Here is a 14,353-nt window from a genome sequence, read left to right as displayed (position 1 = left end):
TTTACACGTAAAATGCTGTTCAAGATACGAAAAACCCAGGTTACGAAGGTTGCCTCGGAATGGATTAATTTCGTACCCTGAGTTACCACTGTACATATTAGCCTTTTTCATGATACACTGCAGACTTTATCTGATGTATATCTCCCCTCTGTGTTACCAGAAAATTAAAAAAAATTGCTGCTAATAACTTGATGAACAAAGAAAAAAAGCAATAATCTAACCTTCCATTTAGAACAGCAACACCAACAGTTGATCGTGCTGTTGACATAGGTGCTACGTAACTCCACTGGCGAGCTTGTGGATCCCATCTTTCCACAGTATTGAGGTAACTCCATCCATCATGGCCTCCAACAGCATATAAAGGACCTTCAAGTACTCCAACTCCTACACAAAAGAAGATGAAAATAATAAATACTGCTAACACCACCACTTCAAGTTGCACTATAGGTCTTTCATCAAAGAAAATTTAGACAGTATATAGCAATAGTAGAGAAATAATTGTATTAATTGTATAGCATTCTTTTGATTCATCACTCAAAATCAATCTGTCCTTAATGCAGAAACAAAGTGAATGGGGAAAACAAACTGTTAAGCAATTCAGGTATCTCAAGTTTTCTTTTCAACTAATTTCCAGATGATTCTAAAATCAAACGGTACAGAAAAATCTGTACACTATATGTCCCTGCCTTACAACCCACTCAGATTACGTACATACTTCTGCAGTGACTACAAACCTATACATTCACCATTCTACATTCTGAGTTGTTAAATTCATGCAAGTTTGCGTGCAAATAACCCGAAACTCCTAGATACTAGATTAGTACGTACACATGTCCAGGACTGAGGCCATTTCTAAATTTTGTCTATACACTGATATGGCAGAATCCCTGAAGGCTGCACTAGTAACATCCACACAGGATAGCCCGTTCCTTGAAATGTGTAGTTTCTAGCTAACTGAAGTCAACAATCCCAGCCAGTCCCTACCGATTTATTAACTAAGGTCATACACCACATCCACAGCTGAAGCTAGGACATAAAGCCCTTTTTGCCTTAACCCTATCCATCATCCTGCTGAGTACACAGCCTACTTACCTGGAACTGGATTGTGTTTTCTCTACATTAACTACTTATCTACAAATTTATGAGGCTGAGCCTGGAAATTTTGGTGGAAGCCAAGTAAAGAAACAAATAAAGTAAAAGTTAATTATCAACTAATTAATCATATAATACCAGAAATTTACAGACCATCTTACTAGACCTCAAACTGAATAAGCAAAGGATGTACACTTTCAACTATTTTACAACTGACTGTTTCCATCCATCTTTTAGTCACTGCTTCTAGGATTCAAGACTAATAGTTCTGTGACTTTACCAGCTGTTAAAAATGAGGGTATTCAATTACTATATCATCTGAAGGAATGAATGGAAAAGTCACCAAGATGTGATGATATGAATGTTGAATGAAACATTCAAAAACTTGACCAACAGAAAAAAATGGGAGGAATTTCCTGAACTGATACACACTTGTAAGTCAGTCATAATTTTCTGTGACCAAAACACATGTCACCAATCTAAGGTAATAGATATTTCATTTCAGAACATTCCTTATTAAAGAAAGCCATAGAAATAAAACCCTTGAGAAAATAAGATCCAAGCCTACTGTGCATAAATAAAACATAGTTCTGGCAGTAGTGAAAGTGGTAGCAATAGGCAAAGTAATGCTGTCCAAAAAATCAATTGGAAACTCTTTAACTTTCTTGCTATGTATTGTATTATTTGAGGCACTACACAGTATTCTAATATTTAGTATTTGAATATAGTTTACATTCTAATATTTAATATCTATTTTAATTGATAAACCTGCCAATTAACACTGAAATGGATAATATTAAGCGAAAGGCACAGTTAATTGAAAATTGCACGATTATAAGGCCATCAGTTGCTTTTACACTTACAATTTTCTTTCATAGGTGCATTGTTTATGAATATGTTTCTTTTTTATATACAGTACAGTATATATGTAGTGGTATTTCTATAGGGAATTTTACTTTATAGCATCTTTACAGTCAACCCCAGCTATTTGCACTCGTGATTCATGGACTCTCCAATTTGCCGATTTTTCTATGGACCACATACACCCATTATTTGTAGACTAAATACACTTTTTGTGATAAAACTATTAAAAAACTCAGGTATAAGCATTTTCAGAGTTTTTTGGTGTGTTTTAATTAACAAAACAGGCAGTTCTCAGCATTTTAGAGGGATTTTAAGTATTTGCGGATTTTAGCTATTCAAGGGGGGTCTGGTACCCATCCCCACGAATACAGGGGTGTCTACTGTATTAAAATATTATTCACTTTTATCAAACTACACTACTGTAAACTGAAAAATATATCTTAAAGAAATTAATTACTATCTGTATGGAAAGCCAGTCAACTAATTTGCTCAAACACATTATCTGAAAATAATTCCCTTTATAAGCCTTACAAATAATAACTGAATCATCACATAAATAAGCTTGATATTCATTATTAAACAAAAACTTAGACAAAATCTGATTTAGTTTGATGACAGACTCATTCATACAAAATACAATAAGCAGCATAGCAAAACAAACCTAAAGAATAGTTTAGCAAAAACACTCTGGCACTGCCAGGTCACTAACCAGCTAAATATGCTAGACATAAAAGATCACATTTTTATTTGAATTGTAGGTTGTTCATAAGGAAGACAAACACATTAAATAATTAAATATTCAAGTGAACAAGAGAAAAGTGTGCAGAGGAACATGATGGGTCAGCTACTCTGGAAACAAAGAAAATACCTTACAAGATTAGACAAGCAAGCATTGGTAGTATTTTTTTCAGCACCCAGTATGTCTAGCATGCTTAGCAGGTTATTCTGTTAAGTATGAAATATTAAATTTATTTTTACAGACGTGGATGGATCTGATAAATAACAAATACTAAGAAATTCATTAAGATAAGTATGAAAATTTTATCTAGTATAAAATTAGCAATACAAACCAAGAAAAAAAAGGTTACCAATGCAAGCAGCAGTAATAAATAAGAAATACCAATTAAAATGCACTCAACAAAAATTACTCCCAACACTGAATTACTTGCTCAGCCAGTACACTAAAACTTGTTCATGCTGTTATCTTCAATGACTTACTGAGATACCATGCCTCTTTCATTGTTAAGTTACATTACAAAACCGTGAAATGAGGATGGCTAGTATATAATATGCATATCTGACTAGTACAAGGATGGAATCACTACACAAATGTAACAGAAAAGGGAGGAAAACTGAAAAGATAAGAATTAACCACTAGTTTTTTTTTTTTTATTACAAATGTTTGTGATATATAAGTAAAGGAACTACTGATTACTGTTCATGGCTAATGCTTCACTGTACCAGGCAGCGGAGAACAAGTATATCAAGAGGTGTTGACCTTCAACATCTGACAACTCTGGTTCTTACCAAGTCCATGTCTGTGTGTTGACATTGATGGTAAAGGAGACCATGTCTTCGTTTTTGGGTCATACACTTCCACTGTGTTTAAGGTTTTCAGGCCATCTCGTCCACCAACAACATGGAGTTTCCCATCTAAAACTGCAACACCAAACTGCAGACGTCGACCTGTCATAGTTCCTACAGTGGTCCATGTATTTGTTCGCAGATTATACTTTTCTATTCCAGTAGAACCTGTAAAAAGACTTTAAATAGCCTCTTCCACTTTAATCAACCTTTGTCACCAAAAAGGTAATGCGAAACAAGGTATGCATTACCTCACTGGTTTGAATAAACTGCCTAATAGTATTAATAATACGGTATTCATACAAGTCACCAACTTCAGAGGCCATCAAAATGGGTCCAATTACTGTATACATAACAGCAACAATGTTGTACCATTATCCATCGGATAAATAAATTAACCTATGTAGTAATCTATGTACATACGATGAGATTATAAAAATTATGGGTTGAAAATGCAGAATGAATATGAAGTAATGATAATGAATGAGAAAAATTAAGATGTAGAGCTAAAAGATAGGAATATTCTAACATAAGAATATAATTACAAACAGTAAATTATACAGGGCTTGAAGACATTAATATACAGCATATCTTTAATATAAAAAGTAAGTGTTAATTTCATATAGTAACGATCTTTAAAAGGCTGGAAATATGAATCCCCAAGGACAGTTCTAAAATGAACAGCTTAATTAATAAAGGTAGAGTTGGCACAGTAACAAAGCTGTAAAGTAAATTAGTTAGTTCTAAAGGTATACATTCACAGAATACGTTCTACAGTGAATATTACTGAAAATACTTGAAAACCTCTATACTAAATCATGGAGGAAGGGAAGGACCAAGAGAAGAAATAGGAAGTGAAGAAATAGGAAGTGAGGAATACATATTAGTAAACAAGTGATAAAGATGAACTTATGATACTGATATGGATGATTTACTTAAGTGAACAAAACCTCAATTAGCAAAAACCAACAACGTGCAAATGCAATTACATGATAAAATGTAAGTACTATACAGTAAGAAAGGGCAGTAGAGTAATATTATATAATGAAAGATGTACAGTAATCTAAGCATCAGCTTCAGCTGCAAACTGGGTACAGTACTTGCTTAATCATCCACAAGAAATCTCTTAAGCATGAGAAATATATTTATAAAGAGTCCAGGGTATTATGTCCCATCTCTCTTCCATCTTATTTTCTTCTGCAACAAATGTCTTCGCTTGTACAGTGCAAGGCTGCATAGATGGGTGAAAAAGATGAAGAAGCCTTCCCTATCTCCTTAAACAAAAATGAAATGGTCTATCTTACTTGCTCTCCACCCACCCTTATTGGAGTCTGTGCCTCCAACAACATACAGGGCCCCAACGGTGGATTTCCTGGGTTTGGTACGTGGAGACTGAAGAGTTGATCTTCGCTCAGGAAGGAGATGGTATTTGAGTGCCTCTACAATCAGCTCCTGGCACTCTCTGTTTTCTTTAAACAACATATTGGTCTCAATATGGTCAGCCAAAAACTGAAAAAAAAAAAAAATTCATCAACATAAAGTATTTTTTAAAAATACAGGTAAAATTATTGTACAAGTATGTATTCTCTTAAAAAATAAAAATTAATTTTTCACTTATAAACTGATTACATTATGCCAGGCTAGAATGCCATGGTAACAATTTCCAGACACTCCACAGATAAATAAAAATGAGAATCCCATTTTTCCACCTGTCTGAAACTGTATCTGGGTCCCTAAGAAACTCTATTGGTGAAAAACGACATTTTTATAATAAAATCACAATTTTTAAAAGTAAACTGTATTTTTCCTAACTATACAAACCTGAGGTCCTTTACTATAGGAATTGCTCACAGCAAAGCTGGAACATGGCCGTTAAAAACTCTCGAACAAGGCGTCAGGCAGTAATTACCGTCCTGCTTGGATGTAAACATTTCACCTTGCCTTTCAGCCCAAGTTTCACACTGAGGGGTGGCACGACGTGGACATTAGTGTACAGCATTCCCCCCTTATTTGCGGGGGATGCATACCAGAGCCCCGCCCGAATAGCTGAAGCCCCTATAAAAATGCTTAAAAGTGCCTATTTTGTTGGTTAAAACTCAAGAAAAACCCACTAAAAATATTTATACCTGGTTTTTCTAATAGTTTTATCTAAAAAAAGTGCACTTTATGATGAAATTGATAAAACAAAACCGGACTTTGTGGATATATCTTGCAGAAAAATACCACGAATACGTACATTATCTGCGAATAATGGGGGTACAGTATATGGTCCAGAGAGAAATCCGTAAATACGTGAGTTCACGAATCTGGAGTACCTGAATATGGTGGGGTTCACTGTAAAGAACCTCACGTTTGCATAGTTAGGAAATATACAATTTAATTTTTAAAATTGTGATTTGTTCCTACACAATATGTACTTGTACGTTTAAACCCTCAGCCCTTTACAATTGGAAGACTCACTTATTAGAGGGAGGAATCTTGAGTGAGTCTCTTGAACTGGCTAGAGTTCAGCACACCTGGGCTACTCCTCCTGGTCAAAAGAGTGAGGAGGGTTGCCCTGCCTCTGACAAATTGATTAGAGTATAAGAACTTTGGGATCAAGAGTCAGACTTCTGAACCTTTTCGAATGAGTTAGGAATCGTAACTTATACGAAAAAGGCTGTGAAGAAGATTAAGAGTCAGCAGCATTAAGCCAAAGATCCTAGAAAGGTTTGCCTTATTGCCAGAGTCTTCATCCTCACCTTGCTAAAGGAAGGAATGGGACTGCTTCTATGATTCCGACAAGAAAAATAGAAATGAAGCATGATGTGTAGACTTACCGCATCAGATGCCAGTCCAGCAAGTGTAGGTTCAAGTCCTATTCTCAACCTGAAGGAAGAAAAGTAGAAGGATGAGGAAGGAGGAGGAGAAGAGGCCACTCATTCTTAAATCCTTCTCACCTCTAGAACCGCACACCATACGCGAGATGCAACCTATCCTCTTAAAGGAGCCAGGTAAGAAAAATCAACTTATTGAGCAGCCACCACAGTCAAAGGACAAAGGTTCCAAGGACTTGTGGGCAAAAAGCCAAAGGTAGAAAGACAAATGTGGTCTTGATGAGACCACATCTATCTTCCTGTCCAACATGTTCTTCAGAATGCAAGGAAAGGACTAAGCCACTGGTACTGTGCACTCTAGGAGAAAGCATGCAGGTGACGTCGTCGCCATCTGCAGAGAACCTCCTCCCGATCTTCTTGCAAAGCCAGGAGAAAGACATGTCCTTAGACTCTTCTCCCTTGGCAAGTCAGTATGGGAGAAAGGTTATCAACATCCATGTCAAGGATGTTGAGTCTTTCGAAGGTACAGCAACATGCTAATAGGACGCAGTAATGATTCGAGTTCATTACTACATCTGAGATGGAGTCGAGACACTGATACCCACCTTTGAACAGTGATATTGAAGAGGATCCATGCAAATCTTTTATCCTCTTCACCAATGCTGGAGAGAGACTAGATGCGGTCTTAAAAAACAAAACTCTATCTGATGATTCTCGCAAATGCTGTCTGAGGTCCCTTTGATGACAAGTCAGAGAGAAGTTTCTCATCTGTAGTTGAACCTCAACTGAGGAGAAACAATACTGCTTATGTGAAAGACTAGGGCGAATAGGGACCTACGTCTTTCACAATTGAATCAGAGAGAAGTAACTCCTGCAATTTTGAACTGAGAAAAGGTCCCACAAATGACACCAACTAGCAAAGACAGCTCCAATCCCTGGAATGTTACAAAACACTGAAGAGTTATCCAGCTATTTCCATTGCTGCACAGCATGATACCCTAAGAAAACTATTGTGTGCACAACAGTTACCCTCAAGCAACTGCATGTTAACTACAACAAGAGGGAAATGGTACCCTCTTGTTTGATGATAAATGCCACAACTGTTGTGTTGTTGCTTAAGAACAACACTGGGTGCCTAAAAATCAAATCCCTAAACTCTTGGGAGGCCCGAAAGTCTGCCTTGAGTTTCAGGATATTGATGAGAAGGTACTTATTGTCTCCATCACACACCTGAGGACAATGGTTCTGCAGGTATGAGTCTATTACTCCGTTGATGCATCCAATAACAGACACATGTCGCAAGGATAATATACAAGTATATTCAAAGGCTCATGTTGATCGAGCACCAGCCTAATTCCCTCCTCATCATTCAAGAGAGGAGAAGGATTAAAAACTGGAAGCAGACCTCCTTCATTCTCAAATGAAGAGAGCAAAGGTGAAGCTGTCCCAAACGGGGACTTCTATGGCGACAACAGGATACCAAAGACGAATAGCTCTTAGCCAATTTGGCTGTTCCCCAAACAAGAACACAGGAGAGGCAGAAGTTCTATGGAAGACAACAAAGACCCAAAAGAAAGCAGTACTTCTCCTGAAGGATACCTACTAGGGTCTCGGCTATGTCGTATCAATTCCAGAGACTCAACAGTCTTTTTTTTTTTTTTTTTTTTTCTTTTTTTTTTTTTCAAGTACCAGCAGTAGAAGACTGCCTGTTCGAGCATTCTTCTATGTCCTTCCTTCTCCCCCATTAGAAGGAAGGTTGAAAGAAACACGTATGTGCACTCTCTCAGAAGAGAGAGAAGAAGGCTGGCTATTTCATGATCGTCTTTCACAGCCTAATAGAAAATAGACAAAAAAGATGTTTAACTCTAATTTATTGAGCAAATAGGGGGTGGGCAAAGCAAATTGTAATTACACCGGTCAAAACAGAAAATCATATAATTGTTTTTGTTTTATGTCACTGTAAACAAATTTCACTGTACTTGTTCATGGTGCAAAAATATTAACAACTCTCCATCATATTTTTAAAATACTTACTTACAAAAAAGTCAATAAATTTGTCCCAATATAACTTCAATGCATTATCGAAGCTATAGTATAACCTTATTTCAATTTTTCAAAGAAATTAAAATAAATTTTTGCTTCAAAAATATTACCCAAATTTGCATTTTATAAAAAAAAAAATGCAGTAGACCATAAAAAATTGTTTCTTGTGAGTGGTTAACCACAATGGAGTGTGTTTTCATACATGAAAGTTTGAAAATACCATTAAAACCTCAGTGGGTTAAAAGCCTGATGTCATGACCCTTAAACTTATGCCTGAATGCCCCAGACTCTGCGGTGTAAAAGTTTGATTCCAAAAAGACTTCCCTGAGCCAAAAAGATATTGTATTCTTTGTGACTCCCCTACCTAAATCTGACTGCTAAGCAGAACAAACATAATCAACCTCCAAGTAGACTTACCTCTTCAAGATAATGCCTCAAAGCTCTGACAGGGCATATGGCAAAGTCCTCCTTATTATCAAGTTGAGAGTAGCTTAAAAGAAAGAGGAAGTTGCCTGTTCTGGACACAAACCCTAACACAAACAAGACTGGTACATTGTCCTTTCTTAGTATGTCTGACATGACTAGAAGGGGCAATTACTTCATTTACTTTTCAAAAAGAAGCCAGGGGAAGCAGCAACATTGTCTTCAGGGTTAAATTCTTCAGAGAATAGTCAGTAAGTTCCAAGGTGGGGTTTTCAACATTGCACTGGCCTCTTTCTCACCGTGTTGGCTTGTTTATTTTGATTAGCTGGAACGGACCTGGTCCAGACCTTTGCACCTGAACACCTCAGATAAGGTTGATTGGTGGCCTTTTACTGTTTACACAGACAACTCTCTTCATCTCCAAAGATAAAGCAAAAGGTTTGCCTTGAATGGCACCAATTACACAATTACCACTGGTTTGGTAAAGTCAGGGTGTTGACTTAGTTATGACCTTTCCACCATCAACTGAAAACATTCCTTAATGAGGTACTGTTTGACAGCCTCCACTTATGTAACAGGATGAGCTGTAGTTTCTTGTTTCCAGGAGGTATTCTTGTTAGAGCTTTTTGTCATAAACTTGTTTAAAAACCAATTGGACAATCTGTATTCCATACTTCTGCATCAATTACAGCTATCTGTGTACTCAAATACAGTAGGTAGAGAGCTGAATGGAATACTTGTTCTCACTGATATGCTTGAAATGTGGGGACAGAGATGGGAAATCCAGCCAACATTCCACTAGTTTCCTCTCAGTTAAATTCCACTACATCAAGAGTTTAAAAGAAGCAAACACTCATATGAATACCTAGGGAGTGGCGAGGCCAAAGTCCATCGACTTGAACTGGATGAATTACAATTCAGGTCCAGAGATGGTAGGAGATTACCTCTCTTCACTGACTTCCCTACAGACTTGACCGTCTTCATCCTGAGTATTAAAGATGATCCATATTCCCCAAGTTCTTGATACCTGAGTGCTAAAAGCTCCTGCAGTACCCTAGTGTGTCATTCTGAACTTCCCCAGTAACTCAATTGAATTGAATATAGAATTTGGCCAAAGGCCACACACTGGGACCTATGAGGCCATTCAGTGCTGAACAGAAATTGACAGTAAAAGGTGTAACAGGAGGAAAACCTTGCAGTTGCACTATGAATTAATTGCTAGGAGAGGGTGGATGTAAGAAGTGGAAGTAAGAAAGAGAATGTAAAGGGAGATATAGTAAAAGGAATGAAAGAGGTTGCAGCCAGGGGTCCAAGGCATGCTGCAAGGAGTCTTAAATAATACCTAAAGTGCATTGCATGAGGAGCACTGCCAGCATTACCCCCCTACAGGGCCGATAATTATCCTTCAGCAAAATGTTACAAGTTCCTTAAAGAAACTCTCTGACCTCATTCTATATATAGCAAGCTGTAAGAGAAGTGAGAGGGAAGGCTCAACCCCACAAGCAATCTTGTACTTTTGAAGAATAAAGGATACTCACTGATTAGTCCAAATGCCTTCTCATGATATCTACACTCCCAACTAATAAAATGGGAAGGGAAAAGTTGAATTATTTCTTCTTCCTTTCTCCTTCATATTTAACCAACTGATCTTATCATGTCTCAGATTGATGTCCACAAAGCTGTTAATTTACTGTTAACATAATGTGTTTTATCAGCCAGCATCCTACAGTGGTTTCTGTGAAGAAGCATCATAAAATTATAACAAAATCTTCATATTAACCATAAATAATTCCAGATCAATAGTAGCTGGCTTTAGCAGTCTTTTCCATTTCTTGATCAATCAGAAAAATCCAACAAAACGAGAAGACTTTTGATAAGTAGAAGGAAAAAGAAAATGAACGTCAAGGTTACATAAACATTGTCCCCTTTTCTATGCCCAAAGAAATCAAATGTTCCCCCTTACTTTGTACTATCATTACTCTTTTACTTAGTGTTCAAGTAGTTTAGTTGCTCTTATACTTTTACTGTCACACCATGGTCTACATAGATCATTACTGACTGACAGTCATTTCTGGACAATGGTAAATGTAGTAGAAGCTGGTGATGGTGAAACAGGTTAGCCTGTCTACACAGGCTTCTGAGGCAATAAGAAAATAGAATAATGTTACATACAACCACCTGCATCTAATTAAACATAAACTCGATTACCAAGATCACATATGTACAGTATTAGGATTTGATGTGCTTAATGTTTCTTTAATACAAATTCATACCATCCTATATCTCTCCAGAGGGCAAAATATACTACTGTATAACCACCCAAGGGCCATCACATCAAAATCACAGTGACTGTAGTATATACAAATTACACCTCCCACTGTTGATTAAATCATATGAATTCAAAAAGAAAATTATCCCTAGACCAAAGTTCTATCCAGAAGAAATGAGTGTCATAATTAATTTATCTATGAATTCAGAATGTTAATAGAATGTAATAGTGGAAAAACATAAGTGCGCAACAAGATGAAAATTCATCAGCTGCTCACATGGGCAAAGAAATGGTTCTTGATCACACAGTGAGGTATTCAATTGGGATATAATTTATAACTAAAATGATTCTACTCTTAGATAAAAGCAACAAGCATATATAAAACTGAGGGTTTGTTTAATGTATGATCAATTGTTTTCATGTCCTTAGGCAAAAGTTTCCTCGGCAGAAAGCAAACTTCAACAGGATCCCAGTAATAAAATCCATGATCTAAATATGCTAAACTTTTATTCAGCCTCAGCATGAAGGTTGATAAAGAACATCTTACCTGTGGTGAAAGCAAAGGCAATTTAACCAAACCCAACAGACGTGCCATGTCCTTGGAGCGATTCTCAAGGTCATACTTCAACCATACAACCAGTGCCTGAAATACAATTTCTGTTAGAGTAAATGGCTATAAATGTATGCCTATTCTAAAATTATAAGCAAATTTGCGAGGCTTAAATTAAAAATCAGTAAGACTATAATATTCAAATGCATTTGTTCATATTTTAGAAAAAGAATTCATTTCGTATAATGAAGCAAACACTTTGCTGGGGGATTTTTATTATTAACTTTAATAATTAATTACAAGTGATTACAGGTACTATATAAAATGTCCCATTAGTAGGGATGGCAAACACGAATGACAGGTACATAAGGCCTGTGCTACTCTATATTTAGCAGAGACATGCAGTGACAAGGAAAAGAAATGCATTTAAAAATGTATGACTATACCCTTCATATTCATGGCCAGAATATGTTGGGAAGACATTAGTACAAAATAGGAACTGGATGAGGGATTTATGTAGTATCAAAAAGGCTGGAAAAATGCAGTTCTCTTAAGAGCAAGATGATTTTGGCATGTGATGAAAAGGGTGGGGAACAGTTTGTCTGAAATGCAGTACATATGAACATAGGATGAAGACTTTTAAGAAGACCAAGGAAATCATGGCAAAAGGGAACAGATGAAGACCTAGACCTAATGGGATATCAGGTAGAAAAAGCACAGGATGAAAAAGAGTAGAGAACTCCTTTTATATCAAACACTATAAAGTAATATGCGGATATAAAAACATTCCTAATGATGAAGAACTGGTGTCAATGAATAAATGGAGTTGAATGGGGAACTTCCCTCTTTCCTTCTGGATCAGTTAGTGCAGATAAGCATGAGATTGTAAACTCATAAATCATTATTACTACTCAATCCTAACTCAAATAAGTACAGTGGTACCTCGAGATACGAAAGGCTCAATTTACGAAAAACTCGAGATACGAAAGCCAATACAAAAAATTTAACGGCTCTACATACGAAAAGTTTTCAAGATACGAAAGGTTTCTGTAAAGTCCGAGTTTCGCCCGAACCACCAATAACAATTTTGAAACTCGCGCACTCCCAACTTAGTAGACTTGCCACCATCCTCCTGCTCTCCCATTGGTTCCTGATGCTAGTTGCGGCCATGAGATCCTTCTCTCCTATTGGCCAACGTCCCTCCCATCATGCATCTATGTACATGGTGGCATGCCTCAGCCACTCGGTACCAGCATTGTTATAGTACGCACGCGGTATTCGTTTCGGGATCGTCAACTGTTTCTGAATCTAATAGTCAGAGTTGACATTGTGATGGTGTTTGTGTCATGTGTATTTAAAAAAAAAATTTCTCACATCTTTTCACTGAAAATGGAAAAAGAAGAGCACCTCTTGAGTGACGACATATATGATATGATTGACCAAGATCTCTCTCGTGGGATTAGTGACCAAGATCTCTCACATGGGATAAGTGATCAAGGTCTCTCTCATGGGATAACTGGAAACTTTGCAAGGTTGGTAGAATCTCCACTCCCTGCTGAACAGAGGGTGTTGACCAATCATTTACAACATGCATACCAGTAATAATCAAGGCACTTCAGTTTATGTTGAAGGTCAGCAGCCGAACATTCAGTACCCAAATCAGTTGCAGAGAGAGCATTTGGTTGAACAGGGTTTTGATGGACACCAGGGCCAACAGAGTCATGAGGTGCAACAATTAGTAAATAATTATCAAGACGGGCAGCCATTAATGAACACTAGCATTATAGAAAAAAAAAAACCCACCCCGAAAAGGCTTACACAGGTCGTATGCTTGCGCAGTTCGATGACGTTTGCCTGAGTCGTTTCAGGAACATTGTGAAAAGTAGACAGAAGCAATCTTCCTTGGATCGTTATTTTTTAAAGAGGCCTTTAGCATTAGCAGGAGTAAGCAAAAAGGAAGGAAGAACCAAGTGATAAAAAACAGAAAGTTGAAAGTGGTGATGAAGTTGAAATTCTGTAAAAAAAAAAAAAAAAAAAAAAAAAAAAAAAAAAAAAAAAAAAAAAAAAAAAAAAAAAAAAAAAAAAAAAAAAAAAAAAAAAAAAAAAAAAAAAAAAAAAAAACCCTACATAAGGTAAAAAAATAAAAAAGTAAAAAAAAAAGGTAAAAATCAAAAAAAGAAGAAAAAAAACGGCAGAAATTAAGGATGTTCTAGCCGCTTTTCATAAAGTGCAGCCGTTTGTCCTCCTCCTCTGCCACCAGTTTCGGAGATAGCCTAACTCGAAAGGTAAGTTTCCACATTTTACGTACAGTATTTCTTGTATAACATGTACACTAATACACTTTATTTACAGGTTATTTTGCATTTTGTTACTAATTTAGGTATTGAATGGTCCAAATTGTTGTAGTATTTCATTGTTTATAGGTCAATTTAGCTTTATTATGAAATTTACTGGGGTGTTTTTGGAGGGCTTGGAACGGATTAGTCATTTTACATGTAAAATGTGGTCCAAGATACGAAAACCTCATGATACGAAGGGCGCCTTACGGATTAATTTCGTATCTCGAGGTACTACTGTACAGTATGTACTGTACTTTATAATATTTCATTCCTTACTTAATCGTCATTTACAGTAACTGCATATTGGAAATTTAAGATCATAAAATTGTGGGTGATTAAAAGTCATAGCAGTCTTTACTAGCTTTTTGATAGT

The 14,353-nt window shown here is 36.5% G+C and overlaps 1 protein-coding gene across 3 annotated transcripts in view; it reads right to left on the bottom strand.

The window, feature by feature from the left end:
- The window catches only part of LOC135220577 (kelch-like protein 5), a 162,703-nt gene that overhangs the window by 69,193 nt on the left and 79,157 nt on the right, over window positions 1-14,353 (bottom strand). For 2 of the 3 annotated variants that reach the window (XM_064257825.1, XM_064257823.1), the window contains exons 6-9: window positions 11,639-11,734; window positions 4,845-5,049; window positions 3,484-3,708; window positions 222-384 (exon numbers count right to left, since the gene is read on the bottom strand). In XM_064257825.1, coding sequence (XP_064113895.1) covers window positions 222-384; window positions 3,484-3,708; window positions 4,845-5,049; window positions 11,639-11,734 — 689 coding nt within the window. The remainder of the gene's footprint in view (window positions 1-221; window positions 385-3,483; window positions 3,709-4,844; window positions 5,050-11,638; window positions 11,735-14,353) is intronic. The other variant, XM_064257824.1, reaches the window with a different exon arrangement.

Source organism: Macrobrachium nipponense, chromosome 2 (genome assembly GCF_015104395.2).
Source record: "Macrobrachium nipponense isolate FS-2020 chromosome 2, ASM1510439v2, whole genome shotgun sequence".
Classification (NCBI taxonomy): Eukaryota; Metazoa; Arthropoda; class Malacostraca; order Decapoda; family Palaemonidae; genus Macrobrachium; species Macrobrachium nipponense.
The sequence above is the reverse complement of the archived record's forward strand: the minus strand, read 5'-3'. Positions and strand labels throughout refer to the sequence as shown.